At 42.3% G+C, this 18,972-nt stretch overlaps 1 protein-coding gene across 2 annotated transcripts in view; it reads left to right on the forward strand.

Moving 5' to 3' along the window:
• Nucleotides 1-15,189, forward strand: part of LOC136399247 (zinc finger protein 615-like) — a 29,689-nt gene extending 14,500 nt beyond the window's left edge. For both annotated transcript variants that reach the window (XM_066374249.1, XM_066374248.1), the window contains exon 5: nt 12,745-15,189. In XM_066374249.1, the coding sequence (XP_066230346.1) occupies nt 12,745-14,384 (1,640 nt within the window). In that variant the 3' untranslated portion in view covers nt 14,385-15,189. The remainder of the gene's footprint in view (nt 1-12,744) is intronic.
• Nucleotides 15,190-18,972: the final 3,783 nt, after the last annotated feature.

Here is an 18,972-nt window from a genome sequence, read left to right on the forward strand (position 1 = left end):
TTTCTCCTGCTGTGGTCTCCCTGATATACTATCTTGACTAGGAAGTTTCTGTCCTCTTCCGAAATAACCCTTAATGTGTTCCATACCTGTGATCGCCTCCTGCAATTGATGTGCTCACTTTATTTCTTTAAAACTTCCATTCTTATAGCCTTATAATTTTGAAGCTAACAGCAGCACAAAAAAAAAAAGATAGGAAAAAATAGACCTTGTCCTGCCATTAACCAGTGCGACTCGTTAATTGTGCAGGTCTTGAGTGGGAACCATGCGGGATTCGGAAATAAACACAGAGAGAAAAAGGATTGGATCGGGAGGTCACCTGGCAGGCTAATGGCGAGCCATAGCAACCCTGCACTTCCAAAAATGCTTTATTTTATAGTGCAGAGCAAAGTTATTTTGCAAAACAAAGGGAGCTCAGATAGTCACATTTCCGAGGCAAACCCAAGAATTCTCCCAAGAGCCCAAAAAACCCTCCACCATGCATAACATTTTAACCAGCAACTTCATAACACGAAGGATAAGAGGAAGATTGCCTTTACCAAGGACATGGGTGTTATGAATTTCTTTATGGTTCTTTCGCGAGACAAAAGACACACCAGATTCAAGTTAATGGGCAGCGGGCTAAAACTCTTAGGTGGATCCAGCCCCGAGAAACTGCACCTCTGCATATTTATTGAGTTCTAAAAGCCATAGCTCAGCAGATAAAACTAGAAAGTTACACAAGCCTCTTTTCCTATCCATTTCATCCCCAACCCTGAACAAGGACACAAGAGGAGTCAGAGTCCCAGAGCTTATCAATCACAAAGGACATCTGGTTCTAGCAGGCATTCCTCCAAGAATCCTGCGTACTTGCATTCAGGGCCAGTGTCTCCCCATGGCCAATATACTCCAAGATCTCTTGTCTCTAATTAACCCTTGCTCTGCAGTTAACTGCCGTTTATATTGGTGCAGAGTCGTCTCCTACCTATTCCTCTTTTTTCTTTCTTTTTTTTTTTTTTTTTGTATTTTTCTGAAGCTGGAACCAGGGAGAGACAGTCAGGCAGACTCCCGCATGCGCCTGACCGGGATCCACCCGGCACGCCCACCAGGGCGACGCTCTGCCCACCAGGGGGCGATGCTCTGCCCCTCCGGGGCTTCAGAGCCACTCTAGTGCCTGGGACAGAGGCCAAGGAGCCATCCCCAGCGCCCAGGCCATCTCTGCTCCAATGGAGCCTTGGCTGCGGGAGGGGAAGAGAGAGACAGAGAGGAAGAGGGGGTGGAGAAGCAAATGGGCGCTTCTCCTGTGTGCCCTGGCCAGGAATTGAACCCGGGTCCCCCGCATGCCAGGCCGACGCTCTACCGCTGAGCCAACCGGCCAGGGCCCCCCTTTTTTCTTTTTTCTTTAGCTTACATTGACTTTTCTAATTATTTCATCTTATTCTTAGTCACCCCTTTCTTGCTGGCAAAATCCTTTTCTAATTGGTTGCAGAAAATCCTTTGGCAACAAGGGTTCTAGTAAAGTTACTAAAATTTCCCAAAAACCCTACTGGTTTTAGGGCTATGTTATTGGTAGTATCATCAGCTGCTTGGTTTTTCTAGAGTTTCTATGGAGTCCTCCTCTTTAGATGCCCTGGACAGTGGATGATGGCCACTACATCAGGGGAGCAGTCTCCTTTATTCTCTGGGGTGAGGGTTTGAGCCTCACCTTTGCTAGTTCTTAAGCCTTCTGATGGCCCCCCTTTGACTATGCCTGTCTTAGGTTGTTCCTGCCTTCAGGAATCATATCCGTCTTTGACTAACCAGCCATCTTAGGGGCCAGAGTTAGTTATAGTTACGTGAGGGAGGGAGGAGCAACATCCCTTCCGAAATGCTTAGTTTTAGCTGCTGATGTTTCTACCTTTTTAAAAACTTATATTTCCTTTCTAATTTCTAGAGCTGAATGCTATATAAAGGCTATTTTGCTTTGATGTTGAATGGCTCTTCTTCTAACTATATATAATTAAAGAAATACAAAACAAATGATTAGTACAATGCCTCCTACAGTTCCTCCAAAAATCTTAAATTGTTTTACAGGATACAAGTTACTGATTCCATCAGAAATAGTGGTTAGTAAATTTTCTCCATCAATCCATTTCAACTGATCCTTAAAAGTAGCATCAATATGCTTTTACAAATCTAAAATTTTCATAGTTAAGTTTCCATGATTTAACAAATGCTTTTTAACATTTTCCCAAGGGAAATAATATTCCAAAGAATAGGGGTAACACAAAAAGTAGTTACGTTCCAATCACATTTTAGCTTAATTTGTCTTTGCAGGCTAACAATTTGATCTAATATAACCATAGTCTGTTCTAGATCATTAACTTTAGCATTAATGTTACTATCTATACATCACTGAGAAGTTCAGAATCTTCATGCCTTTTTATTTTTTTATTTTTATTTTTTTTTCTTTTTTAATATCTGAAGCTGGAAACGGGGAGAGACAGTCAGACAGACTCCCGCATGCGCCTGACCGGGATCCACCCGGCACGCCCACCAGGGGCGACGCTCTGCCCACCAGGGGGCGATGCTCTGCCCCTCCGGGGCGTCGCTCTGCCACGACCAGAGCCACTCTAGCGCCTGGGGCAGAGGCCAAGGAACCATCCCCAGCGCTCGGGCCATCTTTGCTCCAATGGAGCCTTGGCTGCGGGAGGGGAAGAGAGAGACAGAGAGGAAGGAGGGGGTGGGGGTGGAGAAGCAAATGGGCGCTTCTCCTATGTGCCCTGGCCAGGAATCGAACCCGGGTCCCCTGCACGGCAGGCCGACGCTCTACCGCTGAGCCAACCAGCCAGGGCTCATGCCATTTTTGTACAAAGTCCACAGTTTGTATGCTTTGATGCAGTGCAATTCCAGATACAGCAGCCACGGTGGTTACAGCTATTCATCCCATAATGATGGTGATGATCAGTCCAACCAGTCTCTTGGTTTGCTTCAAAAACTTAATGAGATGTTGTAACAGCATTATGGAAGGGGAATCCCACCACATCCAATGCATCTGTACTGGAATCCAGACTCCTGTTTGGGCTCTTAAAATGTATAGCCTTAATACATGTATAAAAAGCACACTTAGGCCCTGGCCAGTTGGCTCAGTGGTAGAGTGTTGGCCTGGCATGCAGGAGTCCCGGGTTCGATTACCAGCCAGGGCACACAGGAGAAGCACCCATCTGCTTCTCTACCCCTCCCCCTCTCCTTCTTCTCTGTCTCTCTTTTCCCCTCCCGCAGCCAAGGCTCCATTGGAGCAAAATTGGCCCGGGAGCTGAGGATGGCTTTGTGGCCTCTGCCTCAGGCATTAGAATGGCTCTGGTTGCAACAGAGCAATGCCCCAGATGGGCAGAGCATCACCCCCTGGTGGCTGTGCTGGGTGGATCCCGGTCGGGCGCATGCAGGAGTCTGTCTGACTGCCTCCCCATTTCCAACTTCAGAAAAATACAAAAACAAAACAAACAAAAAAAACTATAAGAAGCATACTTATTGCAAGTTATAGAATAATTTTCAGTTGTCCATTTGGCTTCACTTATAATAAACATATAAGGCAATCTAATACAAGCAGATATGAAATGTGTCTCGTTCTTCTTAAAGGTTAACATAGTATGATTAGAAGGATAATTCCTCCAAATTTCTTCTTTCTACCCTGACATATGTTTAAGTGCCATGGCGGCTTTCCACAAATGATATTTGTGTAGGACCAAATTTTATATGAGGAGCTTGAGGTGACATCCTTCCTCCATGCCATTCAATAGAGAGCCAAGCTTGAGCTTCTATTTTTAAACAATGTGGTTCGTGTCCTATACATATAAGTAATCCCTCAACTCCTGTTGTATAATTTTCTAATGTCATACTTTCTTCCGAAGGTGCTAAGGAACCTCTATCATTAAAAGGTCCTGGAAGCCAATTAGAGTCATTAACAAAAATAGGAATGGCACTAATTTCCTAATGAATAGCTCTGCTTAATGGAGGATTAGGGGCATGTGCCCAGTAACTAAAATTTTCAGCTCTACTTACTGGAATTGTTACCAAAGCAATCATTGCTAAAAACAGATTAGTAACATTTTGTTCTTTTCTAGTAGCTTGTAACATTTTTTTACCCTCAAGGGTCAGCTTTTTAAGTTGACCCTAACTTGGTATTTTACCCTTTTCTATACTAGGCAGCAGCATCTTTAAGGTTCTTCTTCTGAAGTTCAATGTTTCCATCTTGCAATAGGTGAATATGGAAAGAATCTATTGTTCTTATTCATGTTGTTAGTTTAATTCTGTGAGCAGGACTCCAAAGGACTTCACCGGATTCTGCAATGACACAAGCAAACCCTCTTCCCCAGTGTTGCTCTACACTAGGTACCCAGTGATCCAACTCATTTTTATAATGCACAGGTTGATTAATCTTAGAACTATTATTTTTTGTCCAGTGTCTGTCTGCAGCAGTCAAATTATCTTCTCCTGTATTTAAAAAATTTAAAGTAAATAAAGCTTATGTAACATAAGTCTAGGAGATAATCTTCCTTCTCCCTCCTTTTGTTTAAGTAACATTTTTCAGAGTGCGATTACTGTGCTCAATAATCGCTTGTCCTTATGGGGGATGGGAAGAGTAGAAACCAGGAGCATTGTAGTTAACATGGAGGTGTGGGGAAGGGCATGTAAATTGCCTTTACCAACTTAATCAAACCATCTGAGGCTGTGGGGAAGAGTTTAGCCTTTGGCTTAACTCTTAAACTGCAAAGATCTTTTTTTTTTTTTTTTAAATTAATTAATTTATTTATTTTTTACAGAGACAGAGTGTTAGTCAGAGAGAGGGATAGACAGGGACAGACAGACAGGAACGGAGAGAGATGAGAAGCATCAATCATTAGTTTTTCATTGCGCATTGCAACACCTTAGTTGTTCATTGATTGCTCTCTCACATGTGCCTTGACCGCGGGCCTTCAGCAGACCAAGTAACCCCTTGCTGGAGCCAGCGACCCTGGGTTCAAGCTGGTGGGTTTTTTCCTCAAACCAGATGAGCCCGCACTCAAGCTGGCGACCTCGGGGTTCCAAACCCGGGTCCTCCGCATTGCAGTCCGATGCTCTATCCACTGCACCACCGCCTGGTCAGGCTAAACTGCAAAGATCTTTGTCAGCCTCCAGTCTCCCACAGCCTCTAGCAACTTAACCAAGCAAGTGCAGTGGTGGGGGGGGGGGCTGCAAGCACTTTGTCGGCTCACTGCTAGTCCTGCACACCTCTGTCCCCCACAAATCTAAACTGCAAGGACTCTGTCAGGTTGCAGCCTGTTTCCCGTAATGTCCCTAATTTTTACATTACAGTACTTTCATTCTCAGTAGAAGTACTATATAATCAATAATAAACATATCTTAGTGTAAAATTTGCTGTGAGGGAAATTAAAGCAGTCAGTGGAACAGTGGGTGCTTGTTCTAGAACTGCCCTTTTAGGAATGGAAATGGTTCTCTAGGCCTGACCTGTGGTGGCGCTATGGATAAAGCGTCGACCTGAAAATGCTGAGGTCCCCGGTTCCAAACCCTGGGCTTGCCTGGTCAAGGCACATATGGGAGTTGATGCTTCCAGCTCCTCCCCCTTCTCTTTCTCTCTCTTTCTCTTTCTAAAACATGAATAAATAAAAAAAATTTTTAAATGGTTCCCTAATAGGTGTTTATGAGTCAGCTCCCTAAATTTTTCCAAATGTGAGACTGTGGGAAGTTCAAAGAGTTGAATCTGAAATGTTTTTGAGAAGCTTCTAGAAAATTTTTCTTTGGAGTGTATAGTGAACAAGAGTGAAAATGACTGGAGATAAGGACAGTGGGGTGGCAACTGGAGGTTCTGAGGTGTAGGTCACACATTTCCTATCAAGGCCATTTAAGTCCTTGCTTTCATTTCAAATCGTTTGATAAACCAGTTGGAATGTTTGAGTAGAGGAGTTGAATTATTTAACTAATTTTTATTTTATTTAACATTTTTTATTTATTTGGTTGTCTCAGTGGGTAGAGTGTCGGCCTGGCGTGTGGATGTCTTAGGTTTGATTCCTGGCCAGGGCACATAGGAGAAGCATCCATCTGCTTCTCCACCCTTCCCCCTTCTGTCTCTCTCTCTCTTCTCCTCCCACATCTATCGCTCCACTGGAGTGAGTTGGCCCCAAGCACTGTGGATGGCTCTGTGGCCTATGCCTCAGGTGCTAAGAAAAGCTCAGTTGCTGAGCAATGGAGTAATGCCCCAGATGGGCAGAGCATCTTTCCATGGGGGCTTGTCAGGTGGATCCTGGTCAGACGCTAAGCAGGAACCTGTCTCTGCTTGCCCTCCTCTCACGTAATTAAAAAACAAAACAAAACCGATTTTCTTCTTTTTTATAACATAGTATTCCATTGTGTAAATTTACCAGATCCTGGCTATCATAAATAATTCTTCAATGAATGAACATGGGGTGTGTATCTTCTTGTGAATTAGTGTTGCAGAATTCTTAGGATATAGTCCCAGAAGTGGGATAGCTAAATCAAAAGGCATATCTATTTTATTTTTTTTATTTTTTTTATTTTTTCTGAAGCTGGAAACGGGGAGGCAGTCAGACAGACTCCCGCATGCGCCCGACCGGGATCCACCCGGCACGCCCACCAGGGGGCGTCACTCTGTAGCGACCAGAGCCACTCTAGCGCCTGGGGCAGAAGCCAAGGAGCCATCCCCAGCACCTGGGCCATCTTTTGCTCCAATGGAGCCTCGGCTGCGGGAGGGGAAGAGAGAGACAGAGAGGAAGGAGAGGGGGAGGGGTGGAGAAGCAGATGGGCACCTCTCCTGTGTGCCCTGGCCAGGAATCGAACCCGGGACTTCCGCATGCCAGGCCAACGCTCTACCACTGAGCAAACCGGCCAGGGCCTATTTTAATTTTTTGAGGAAACTCCATACTGTTGTCCACAGTGACTGCATGAGTCTACATTCCCACCAGCAGTGCAGGAGGGTCCCCTTTTCTCTACATCATTGCCAGCACTTGTTTGATTTGTTAATGAAAGCCATTCTGACAGGTATGAGGTGGTATCTCATTGTGGTTTTAATTTGCATCTCTGGTGATTAGTGACATTGAGCATTTTTTCATATACCTGTTTTATTGGTCTCTTTGAAGAAGTATCTATTTGGGTCCTTTGCTTTTTTATTTTTATTTTTATTTTTTTGCAATAGTGAGAAAGAAGGACAAACAAGGACAGACAGGAAGGGAGAGAGATGGGAAGCATCAACTCATAGTTGCCACACCTTAGTTGTTCAGTGATTGCTTTCTCATATGTGCCTTGACGGGGGGTGGAGGGGTCCAGCGTAATGACCCCTTGCTCAAGCCAGAGACCATGGGCTTATGTCTATGATCCCACACACAAGCCAGCAACCCTGTGCTCAAACTGGTGAGCCCATGCTCAAGCTGGCGACCTTGGGGTTTCAAACCTGGGTCCTCAGAGTCCCAGGCCAACGCTCTATCCACTACCCCTGGTCGCCAAACTGTGGCTTGTGCGCCACATGTGGCTCTTTGGCCCCATGAATGTGGCTCTTCCACAAAAATACCACATGCGAGCGCTACCTCAATAAGGAATGTACCTACCTATATAGTTTAAGTTTAAAAGATTTGGCTCTCAAAAGAAATTTCAATCGTTGTACTATTGATATTTGGCTCTGTTGACTAATGAGTTTGCTGACCACTGCACTATACCATTACCTGATCAGGCCCTTTGCCCATTTTTTAATTGAATTGTTTACCCTGGTATTGATTTTATAAGTTCTTTATAAATTCTGGTTACTAACTCTTTGTCAGATGTATCGGTGAATATGTCCTCCCATACAGTGGGTTGTCTTTATTTTGTTTATGGTGTCTTCTGCTGTGCAGAACCTTTTTAATTTGATGTAGTCCCTTTATTTTTCCCTTTGTTTCACTTTCCTGTGGAGCTATATCAGCAAAAATATTGCTACTAGAGATGTCTGAGATTCTACTGCCCATGCTTTCTTCTAAGATTTTTATGGTTTTGTGACTTACATTTAGGGCTTTTATCCATTTTGAATTTATTCTTGTGTATGGTGTTAGTTGGTGGTCTGGTTTCATTTTTTGGCATGTACCTGTCCAATTTTCCCAATGCTATTTACTGAAGAAACTGTCTTTACTCCATTGTATGTTCTTGCCTCCTTTGTCAAATATTAATTGACCATAAAGGCATAGGGTTTATTTCTGGATTCCCTGTTCTGTTCCACTGATCTATAAGCCTGTTCTTATATCAATAACAGGCTGTTTTGATTACAGTGACCTTTTAGTATAGCTTGATATCAGGTAATGTGATACCTCCCACTTTGTTCTTCATTCTCAAGGTTGCTGAGGCTATTTGAATTCTTTTTTGGTTCCATATAAATTTTTGGAATATTTGTTCTAGATTTGTGAAATATGCTATTGGTATTTTAATAGGAATTGCATTGAACATATATAGATTGCTTTGGGTAGTATGGACATTTTAATGATGTTATTTCTTCTAATTGAGGAACACAGTATATGCTTACACTTGTTTGTATCTTCCTCAATTTCTTCTTTCAATGTCCTATAATTTTCTGAGTACAAGTATTTTACCTCCTTCATTAAATTTATTTCTAGGTACTTTATTTTTGTTGTTTTTGCAATAGTAAATAAGGCTGTTTCCTTCATTTTTCTTTCTGATAGTTAATTATCAGTGTATAAAATGCCACCAATTTTTGAATGTTAATTTTGTATTCTACTACTTTTTTTAATCCATTTGCTAGGTCTAGCAGCTTTTTGGTGGGGATTCTAGGGTTTCCTGCATACAATACGTCATCAGCAAATGATGACAGTTTTACTTCTTCCTTTCCAATTTGGATGCTTTTTATTTTTACTTTTTGTCTGATTGCTGTGGCTAGGACATCCAGAACTATGTTGAATAAGAGTAGTGGCCCTCCCTGCCTTGTTCCTGATCTTAAGGGGATAGCTTTTAGTTTTCACCCATTGAGTATGATGTTGGCTGTCGCTTTGTCATATATGGCCTTTATTATATTGAGATATGGTCTCTCTATTCCCACTTTGCTAAGAGTTTTTTTTATCATAAATGGGTGCTGGGTTTTATAAAATACTTTTTTTGCATCTGTTGATACAATTGTGACTTTTATCCTTCATTTTGTTTATGTGATATATCACATTTATTGGTTTTCAAATATTGTGCCAGCCTTGTATCCCCAGAATCAATCCCACTTGATCGTGGTATATGATCTTTTTAATGTATTGCTGAATCTAGTTTGCTAATATTTTATTGAGAATTTTAGCATCTGTGTTCATGAGGGACATTGGCCTGTAGTTTTCTTTCTTTGTAGTGTCTTTGCCTGGTTTTGGAATTAGGATAATGCTTGCCTCATAAAATAAGTTTGGAAACCTTTCCTCCTCTTGAATTTTTTGGAATAGTTTGAGAAGAATAGGTGTTAGTTCCGTGAATGTTTGGTAAAATTTGCCTATGAAGCCATCTGGTCTGGGACTTTTGTTTGCTGGGGGTTTTGATTACTGCTTCAATTTCATTGGTTGTAATTGGTATGTTCAGATTTTCTGATTCTTCAAGATTCAGTTTTGGAAGATTGTGTCTTTCTGGGAGTTTATCCATTTACCTCAGTTGTCCAATTTGTTGCCATATAGTTCTTCATAATATTTTCTTACAATCCTTTGTATTTCTGTGATGTCAGTTGTTACTTCTCCTTTCTTTTTTCTTGATGAGTCTGGTTAAAGATTCTTTCATCTTTGTTTACCTTTTCTAAGGACAACCTCTTGGTTTCGTTGATCTTTTGTATTTGTATTTTTTTTTAGTCATTTATTTCTACTCTAATCTTTATTATTTACTTCCTTCTGTTTCCTGTGGGGTTTCTTTATTATTCTTTTTCTATTTCTTTTAGGTGTAGGGTTAAATTGTTTGAGTTTTTCCTTGCTCTTGAGATGTGCCTATAATGATATGAACTTGCCTCTAGGACTGATTTTACTGTGTCCCACAGATTTTGAATTGTTGTATGTTCATTTTCATTTGTTTCAATTAAATTTTTAATTTCTCCCTTGATCTCATTGTTAACCCATTCATTGTTTAATAACATGTTACTTAGCCTCCAAGTGTTTGAATGTTTTTCAGGGTTTTTTTAAAATTTTTAGTAGTTTGTTTTTTTTTTCAGAGAAGAAAGGAATTTTTCTTTTACATTTTTAGATTTTATTTATTCATTTTTATTAGAGAGAGAGGGGAGAGAGAGAGAGAGAGAGAGAGAGAGAGAGAGAGAGAGAGAGAACAAACAGGGGGAGGAGCAGAAAGCATCAACTCCCATATGTGCCTTGACCAGGCAAGCCCAGCGTTTTGAACCGGCAACCTCAGTATTCCAGGTTGACGCTTTATCCACTGCGCCACCACAGGTCAGGCCAGGGTTGGTTTTTTTTATTGTAGTTGATTTCTAGTTTTATATTTTTGTGGTCAGAGAAGAGGCTTGATATGATTTCAGTCTTCTTAAATTTACTGAGACTTCTTTTGTGTCCTAACATGTGGTCTGTCCTAGAAAATGTACCATATGCACTTTAAAATATCAAGTAAATTCCTGATTTAATGTGTCATTTAAGGCAGCTGTTTTCTTGTTGATCTATCCTGATGTCAATGAGGGTGTTAAAATCCCCTACTATGCCTGTATTGCTGTCAATCTCTCCCTTTATTAAAGTGACCAATCGTCCTTCTTTAGGGAGGACAGTCCTTCTTTTGTAAGTTCTGCCCTCTCTCAAAAACTGTCCTCCTACATGTCCTCCTTTTTGATATTGGAAGACTAATCTGTAAATGTCTGTATTCGATCAATGCAGATTCAATCCATTGTGTGTGACGTGACGTATTTGTATCTAAATGAGTTTTTTTCTTACAATTATTATTAAAAATTAATAGGCATGTAAGCATAATTACAACATAAAATATTACAAATGGTTTTATTATGTATTTATCATATTATAGTATATTGTTGCAATGAATAAAGTGTTTCTTTTGTTTACGATATTGTTTTCTTCTATTTATTTTTATCCTTTTCATTGTGAAAAAGTTGGTCACCTTACCCTTTATGTCTATCAAAATCTGCTGTTTATTTAGGTGAACCTACGTTGACTACCTAAATGTTTACAATGGTTATATTCTCTTCTTGGATTGCTTCCTTTATCATTATATAGTGTCCTTATCTCTTTTTTTTTTTTTTTTTTAATTTTTTTAAATTTTATTTATTCATTTTTAGAGAGGAGAGAGACAGAGAGAGAGAAGGGGGGAGGAGCTGGAAGCATCAACTCCCATACGTGCCTTGACCAGGCAGGCCCAGGGTTTTGAACCGGCGACCTCAGCATTTCCAGGTCGACGCTTTATCCACTGCACCACCACAGGTCAGGCTAAAAGAGAGTCTTTTTTTTTAATTTTTATTTTATTTATTCATTTTAGAGAGGAGAGAGAGAGGGAGAGAGAGACAGAGAGAGAGAGAGAGAGAAAGAGAGGCAGGGGGGAGGAGCTGGAAGCATCAACTCCCATCTGTGCCTTGACCAGGCAAGCCCAGGTGTCCTTATCTCTTACTGTACTCTTGGTTTTAAAGATTATTTTGTCAGATATGAGTATTGCTACCCCAGCTTTTGTTATGCTTACCAGTTTATTTTCAAGGATACAAATAAATAGGTACATAGGGCAAGGTCTGAAGGATTCTTGAGTACAGGAGCTTCTGTCCCCATTGAACTGAGGTGAACCAACTACCAGGCATATGGATGTGTTCACTAATGCAGAAACTGATCATCAGATATGGTTAAGAGTGTTTATAGAGCTTTAATCTCTAGGCTCTTCCTCCTTTTTCAAAGGCTAGTGGGTGGGGCCGAACATCCAGCCTTCTAATTGATTGGTCTTTTTAGTGACTAGTTCTATCATGATGCTATTTAGGAACCCTGTGCTAAATCACCTCGTTATCCTAAACTCAGTGATTATTGAAAGGGTGTTTTTTTTTTTCACCTGACCTGTGGTGGTGCAGTGGATTAAGCGTCAACCTGGAATTCTCAGGTTGCTAGTTCAAAACCTTGGGCTTGCCCAGTCAGGGTACCTATGAGAAGCAACCACTATAAGTTGATGTTTCCCGCTCCTTCCCCACACACCTCTCTCTAAAATCAATAAATAAAATCTTTAAAATAAAGAGGAGGGATTATTTCTTTTCCTTGTATGAGAGAGAGAGAGGCAGGAAGGGAGAGAGGAGAAGCATGAACTTGTAATTCTGTCCCTTCAGTTCTCATTGATTTCTTCTGATACGTGCCTCGACCAGGGGGCTCAGGCTGAGCCAGTGATGCCTTGCTCAAGCCATAGACCTTGGGCTTCAAGCCAGCGACCATCTAGTCATGTTGATGAGCCCAAACCCAAGCTGGCAGCCCCACTCAAGCCAGATGAGCCCGTGTTCAAACTGGTGACCTCAGGGTTTCAAACCTGGGTCCTCTGCATCCCAGGTTGATGCTTTACCCACTGCATCTCCACCAGTCAGGCAAAAGGTTTATTTTTTTTAATGTAGAAAAAATGATACTCCTATCAGTAATGAAATTACAAGGGATTTACAGGTTTAATGGACCAAGACCAAATATATTTCTTATTCTGCAGCACATAGGATTGTCACTAAATAGTTACTTCCCATGAAGGCATTTTGTAAAAACAGTTGTATTTCAAACTAAAGTTATGAGAGATTATATAATGATTTGCTGTTCTCTTTTTTCCCAGAACTCAGAAAAGTCCATGGTCACCTACAGCATCACTTGCAGAGTCGATGCGTTCAGACGAGTATGGAAGGATGCTGTGAACATGATATGTTTGCAAAGATTGTTAATCAGAGTGAAGGTCATTTCTTATTAAAGCAAAATCTTGATATGTTTGAGATATATGAAAAGCCTTTAAAGTCAAATGTAAATTTTGAAAACCAATACAGAAGCTGTAACTCAAAGAACTTTGTTGAGTTGAATGGAAATGGGACATCTATTCCGCATGGTAAACATGAACAATTTTATACTAAAATTGCATTGCCTGTCAGTAACGAAACCGTAAATAATAAGTCCCAGGTCATTCAGCAATGGAGAACTCACAATGTAAAGAAAGCCCACACATGCACCGAATGTGGGAATGCCTTCAGGATGGCTCAGCTCACTGACCATCAGAGAGTTAATACTGGAGAGAAACCTTATAGATGCAGTCAGTGTGGGAAAACCTTCTCTAGGAATTCCAAGCTCACTGAACATCAGAGAATTCATCCAGGGCTGAAACGGTATGAATGCACTGAATGTGACAAAACCTTCCTCAAGACATCACAGTTCAGTATACATCAGAAAATTCACATGGGAGAGAAACCTTATACGTGCAGTGACTGTGGGAAAGCATTTATCAAAAAGTGTCGGCTCATTTACCATCAGCGAACTCATACAGGGGAGAAACCCCATGGATGCAGTCTGTGTGGGAAGACCTTCTCTACAAAGTGTAGTCTCAGTACACATCAGAAAACTCATACAGGAGAGAAACCTTATAAATGCAGTGAATGTGGGAAAGGCTTCATAGACAAGAGTCGTCTTATTGCTCATCATCGAACTCATACAGGATTGAAACCCCATGGATGCAGTCTATGCGAGAAGACCTTTTCTACGAAGTTTAACCTCACTACACATCAAAGAACTCATACAGGAGAGAAGCCTTTTTTATGCAGTGAATGTGGAAAAGGCTTCTCAATGAAGCACTGCCTCATTGGACATCAGCGAACTCATACTGGAGAGAAGCCTTATCTATGTAGTGTATGTGAAAAAGGCTTCACTATGAAGCGTGATCTCACTATACATCAGCGAATTCATGCCTCAGAGAAACCATATATATGCAATGAATGTGGGAAAAGCTTCACTGTGAAGAGTCGTCTGAATGTACATCAGCGAATTCACACAGGAGAGAAACCCTATGTATGCAGTGTATGTGGAAATGGCTTCCCAGGGAAGGTCCAACTGATTGTACACCAACGGACTCACACAGGAGAAAAGCCTTATATATGCAGTGAATGTGCAAAAGGCTTCACAGCAAAGAATCATCTTATCAGACATCAGCGAAAACACACAGGAGAAAAGCCCTACATATGCAGTGTGTGTGGAAAAGGCTTCACAATGAAGAGTGATCTCACTGTACATCAGCGAACTCATACTTCAGAGAAACCGTATATGTGCAATGAATGTGGGAAGGGCTTTGCTGTGAAGAGTCGTCTCACTGTACATCAACGAACTCACACAGGAGAGAAACCCTATGTCTGCAGTGAATGTGGGAAAGGCTTCCCAGCAAAGATCAAGCTGATTATACATCAACAGACTCATACAGGAAAAACTTATATATTATAGTGAGTATGGAAAGGTATCACCTTGAACAGCCTTCTCATAAATCATCAGCAAACATACAGAAGAGAAGTTCTATGTATGTAATGTATGTGGAAAAGGCTTCACTATGAAGATCTGACTGTATATCAGGGCAAACATTCTTCAGTGAAATCGTGTATATGCAATGACTGTGGGAAAGGTGTTACCATGAAGAGTCATCTCATTGTACATCAGCACCCGCATATGGGAGAGAAATTGTATATATTTGATGAATGTGCAAAGAGTTTTGCCAGGAAGAGTACTCTAGGTATACATCAGTAAACTCATGCTGCAGAGAAGCTGTACAAATGCAATGAATGTGGTGAAGTTTAAAGGAAGAAAACATGCCTCATTCAACAGCAGATATTTCACTCAGGAAGGTCTTCCTTCGCATGTACTAAATGTGGAAAATTCTCATTGTACAAAAATAATCCCAAACCAATCAGAGAATTTACATAGGAAAGAAACCCTATGAATGTCTTGAATATGGGAAAGCCTTAACTACAAAGTCAGGACTCAGTGTTCATCAAAGAAAACATACAGGAGAGAGAGGACCCATGGGCGCAGAGATTTTTTTGAAAGCTTTTGCCACCTTAATCCTCGTTAAACAAGAGAATTCACAGGTAATCTCTTTGGCAAAAGCCTATTGCCAGTTGTAGGCTGTCAAGATTATAATATTCAATGAATAATAACTGAAAAGTATGTAGTACTATCTTTACTGATCAATTACCACTTTTTTTTTTTTTTTCTGAAGCTGGAAATGGGGAAAGACAGTCAGACAGACTCCCGCATGCTCCCGACCGGGATCCACCCGGCATGCCCACCAGGGGCGACGCTCTGCCCCTCCGGGGCGTTGCTCTGTCGCAACCAGAGCCACTCCAGCGCCTGGGGCAGAGGCCAAAGAGCCATCCCCAGCACCCGGGCCATCTTTGCTCCAATGGAGCCTCGGCTGCGGGAGGGGAAGAGAGACAGAGAGGAAGGAGAGGGGGAGGGGTGGAGAAGCAAATGGGCGCTTCTCCTGTGTGCCCTGGCCGGGAATCGAACCCCAGACTTCTGCACGCCAGGCCGACGCTCTACCATTGAGCCAACCGGCCAGGGCCAATTACCTCATATTTTATATTAAAAAGTGTATGCTGAGGTGGAGCCTATGAATTTGACAAAGTAAAGAACCTTTTAGTGGGAATAATAGACTATCATATGTGATCATCATAGATGATGAATAAATGATTACTATTTTAAAATTTTATATTGATTTTAGAGTAAGGGTGAGGGGTACAGAAACATTTGTTTCTGCATATTTCCATGCATTCAGTGGCTGATTCTGGTATGTTCCTTGACCTGGGATCAAAACTACAGCCTTGGTCTATCAGGATGATGCCTCAACCGAGCTAATCAGCCAATCTAAATGAATATTTCTAATTGTAGGAAATTTCTACCCAAAGTTAGGCCCTCAATAGATTTACATTCACACTAGAGAAATACTTTTCTCTGGAAGTCTATATGGCATGGTTTGTAGTAAGTACATTGCCTCATCACTTGCCAAGAAATTCATGCAGAAATAACTCATGAACACATTTAATTTGGTGATCTTTCAGAAATCCTCAGATAACATAAGGAAAGATTCCTTGAGTCTGTGTTTTTTGTTTTTTTCTTAAGTGAGAGGAAGGGAGATAGTGAGACAGACTCCCTCACACACCTTGACCGGAATCTACCCAGCAACCCCCATCTGAGGCCAATGCTTGAATTAACTGAGCTATTGTTAGCATCTGAGGCTGATGCCCTCAGACCAACAACTATCCTAAGTGCCTAGGGCTGATGCTCAATCCAATCATGCCACTGGCTGCAGGAGGGGAAGAGGGAGAGGAAGGGGGAGAGAAGCAGTTGGTCACTTCTCCTGTTTGTCCTGATTGAGAATCAAAACCGGGATGTCCATATCCTGGGCCGACGCTCTATCCACTGAGCCAAACAGCCAGGGCTGAATCAGTCAGTGTTTTTCAAGTGCCTGTCCACCAGAAATTTAATGCTGGCATCCATCCGCGGATCTGTGGTCACTGCCTTGAATGGAAAAATTCTGTCACAAACCTAAAGAAATAATACACGTCATAAGCATTTGGGGACAGGGTACCTCCAGTCATATGTCTAGTTCCCTTGCCATTGATTTTATAAATTTTAAACAGTGAGAGTTACTCTCATCATGGATTGAATTTTTCTTTTTTTTTTTCTTTTTTGTATTTTTCTGAAGAAGTGGGGAGGCAGAGAGAAAGACTTCCTTATGCACCTAACCAGGATCCACCCAGCATGCCCACCAGGGGGCAATGCTCTGCCCATCTGGGCCATTGCTGTGTTGCAACTGGAGCTATTCTAGCGCCTGAGGCAGAGGCCACAGAGCCATCCTCAGCACCCAGGCCAACTTTGCTCCAATGGAGCCTTGGCTGTGGGAGGGGAAAAGAGAGACAGAGAGGAAGGAGAGGGGGAGGGGTGGAGAAGCAGATGGGCGTCTCTCCTGTGTGCCCTGGCCAGAATGGAACCTGGGACTTCCGCACGCAAGGCCAACGCTCTACCACCGGGCCGACCGGCCAGGGCCGGGAGATTTTTTTTTTTTTTTTTCTGAAGCTGGAAACGGGGAGAGACAGTCAGACAGACTCCCGCATGCGCCCGACCAGGATCCACCCGGCCCGCCCACCAGGGGCGGATGCTCTGCCCACCAGGGGGCGATGCTCTGCCCCTCCGGGGCGTCACTCTGCGGAGACCAGAGCCACTCTAGTGCCTGGGGCAGAGGCCAAGGAGCCATCCCCAGCGCCTGGGCCATCTTTGCTCCAATGGAGCCTTTGCTGCGGGAGGGGAAGAGAGAGACAGAGAGGAAGGAGGGGGGTGGGGGTGGAGAAGCAAATGGGCGCTTCTCCTATGTGCCCTGGCCGGAAATCGAACCTGGGTCCCCCGCATGCCAGGCCGACGCTCTACCGCTGAGAGCGGAGATTTTTTAACAGAAGGACAGTTTAACAACAAAGATGATGCAGATTGAAATTTCATTTTGTGCCTTTTTTTTTTTTTTTTTTGCTTTATGGAATAAATGTTCTTTATATTGGAATAATATGTTCTAATATTTTTCCATTTTTCATGCTGTGCACGTTGTAACGGACACTTCATTTTAATCTGCTCTATTCTGCGCTCTGTCGCCATCTTAATCTCACCATTCCCATCATAATAGTGAATCTACACCGAGTCCTGGCTTCTTCCTAACTATATAGCCTGATTTCCTCCACCTCTCGCCATCTCCACTGTGCCTTCCCAACCGTTTTTACAACCTGCAGCTGATTCTTGGCTGTGTCTTTGCCCTTTAAGAGGTTTCACCAAACTGCATTGTAGGCCCTGATAACATGAGGACTGAGCGTGTGTCCCCAACCAAGGACCATGTTGGTACACATTGAGGGATGTGGAAAGAGTGATTCCATTACTCACCAATTTGAATGAGGTGACCTGTCCACCTGTGTGTGCTGATACTGTAAATTGCTTGTATTTTACAGTCTGCATGTTTGGCAAGGCCTGAGAAAGCTGTATTTTGTAATTGTGAGTTATATAACCTGTTTTTACACTCAACAGTTACCTTTTTTTTTTTTTTAAGATTTTTATTGGCCCTGGCTGGTTGGCTCAGTGGATAATCAGCCCAGCATATGGATGTCCGGTTCAATTCCCCATCAGGGAACACAAAAGAAGTGACCATCTGCTTCTCTTTTCCTCCTTCTCTCCCTCCTTCTCTTCCTCTTCCCCTCCTGCAGCCAGTGGTTGGGTTGGTCCCAGCGTAGGCCCTCATGGGGGTTATTGGGTGGATCCTGGTCAGGGAGCATGTGGAAGTCTACCTCCCTTCCTTTTACTAAAAAATAAAATATATATATATATATATATATATATATATATATATTTAGAGAAGTATCAAATAACAGTTGCTTCACTCTAGCTGTTCATTGTTTGTTGTACCTGCCTTAGCCAGGCGAGCCCAGGGTTTCAAACTGGCAGCCTCAGCGATCCGGGTGGACACTGTGTCCACTGCGCCACCACAGGTCAGGCAACAGCATTTACCGTTTAACTGGGTTATATTATTTTGTTTTCCAATGTACAAGGAACATGGAACATGGGGTTTTGTTTACACTCCCATCATGGGGTCATCACTAAAATGAGACATCAGGTATTTTAAAAATTTCCTCTCTTTCAAATCAAGATAGTGGATGAGTTTATTATATTTTCCTTCCTAAAAATCAGGAGACATGATTAATTGCCTGAGCACTTAAAAAAATGAAAGCATGGAGAATCAAGTCGATGTTTTTCTCTCTTTAAACCCCTTCCCCCAAATCAATTAAAATATATATGTAAATATAAAGCTTCTGGCCAGAACTACCCGTGGGTGTCTGTCTACCAGACATTAGATCTGTCCCTTTCAGGGAGGGCCGCCTCCGCCGCTGAACTCACACCTGAACTCCCAGCTGTCCGTTTGGAAACAGATACAGTGATACCTCGGTTCTCGAACATAATTCGTTCCGGGAGAACGGTCGAGAACCAAATTGTTCGAGAACCGAAA

Source organism: Saccopteryx leptura, chromosome 3 (assembly GCF_036850995.1).
Source record: "Saccopteryx leptura isolate mSacLep1 chromosome 3, mSacLep1_pri_phased_curated, whole genome shotgun sequence".
Taxonomy (NCBI): Eukaryota; Metazoa; Chordata; class Mammalia; order Chiroptera; family Emballonuridae; genus Saccopteryx; species Saccopteryx leptura.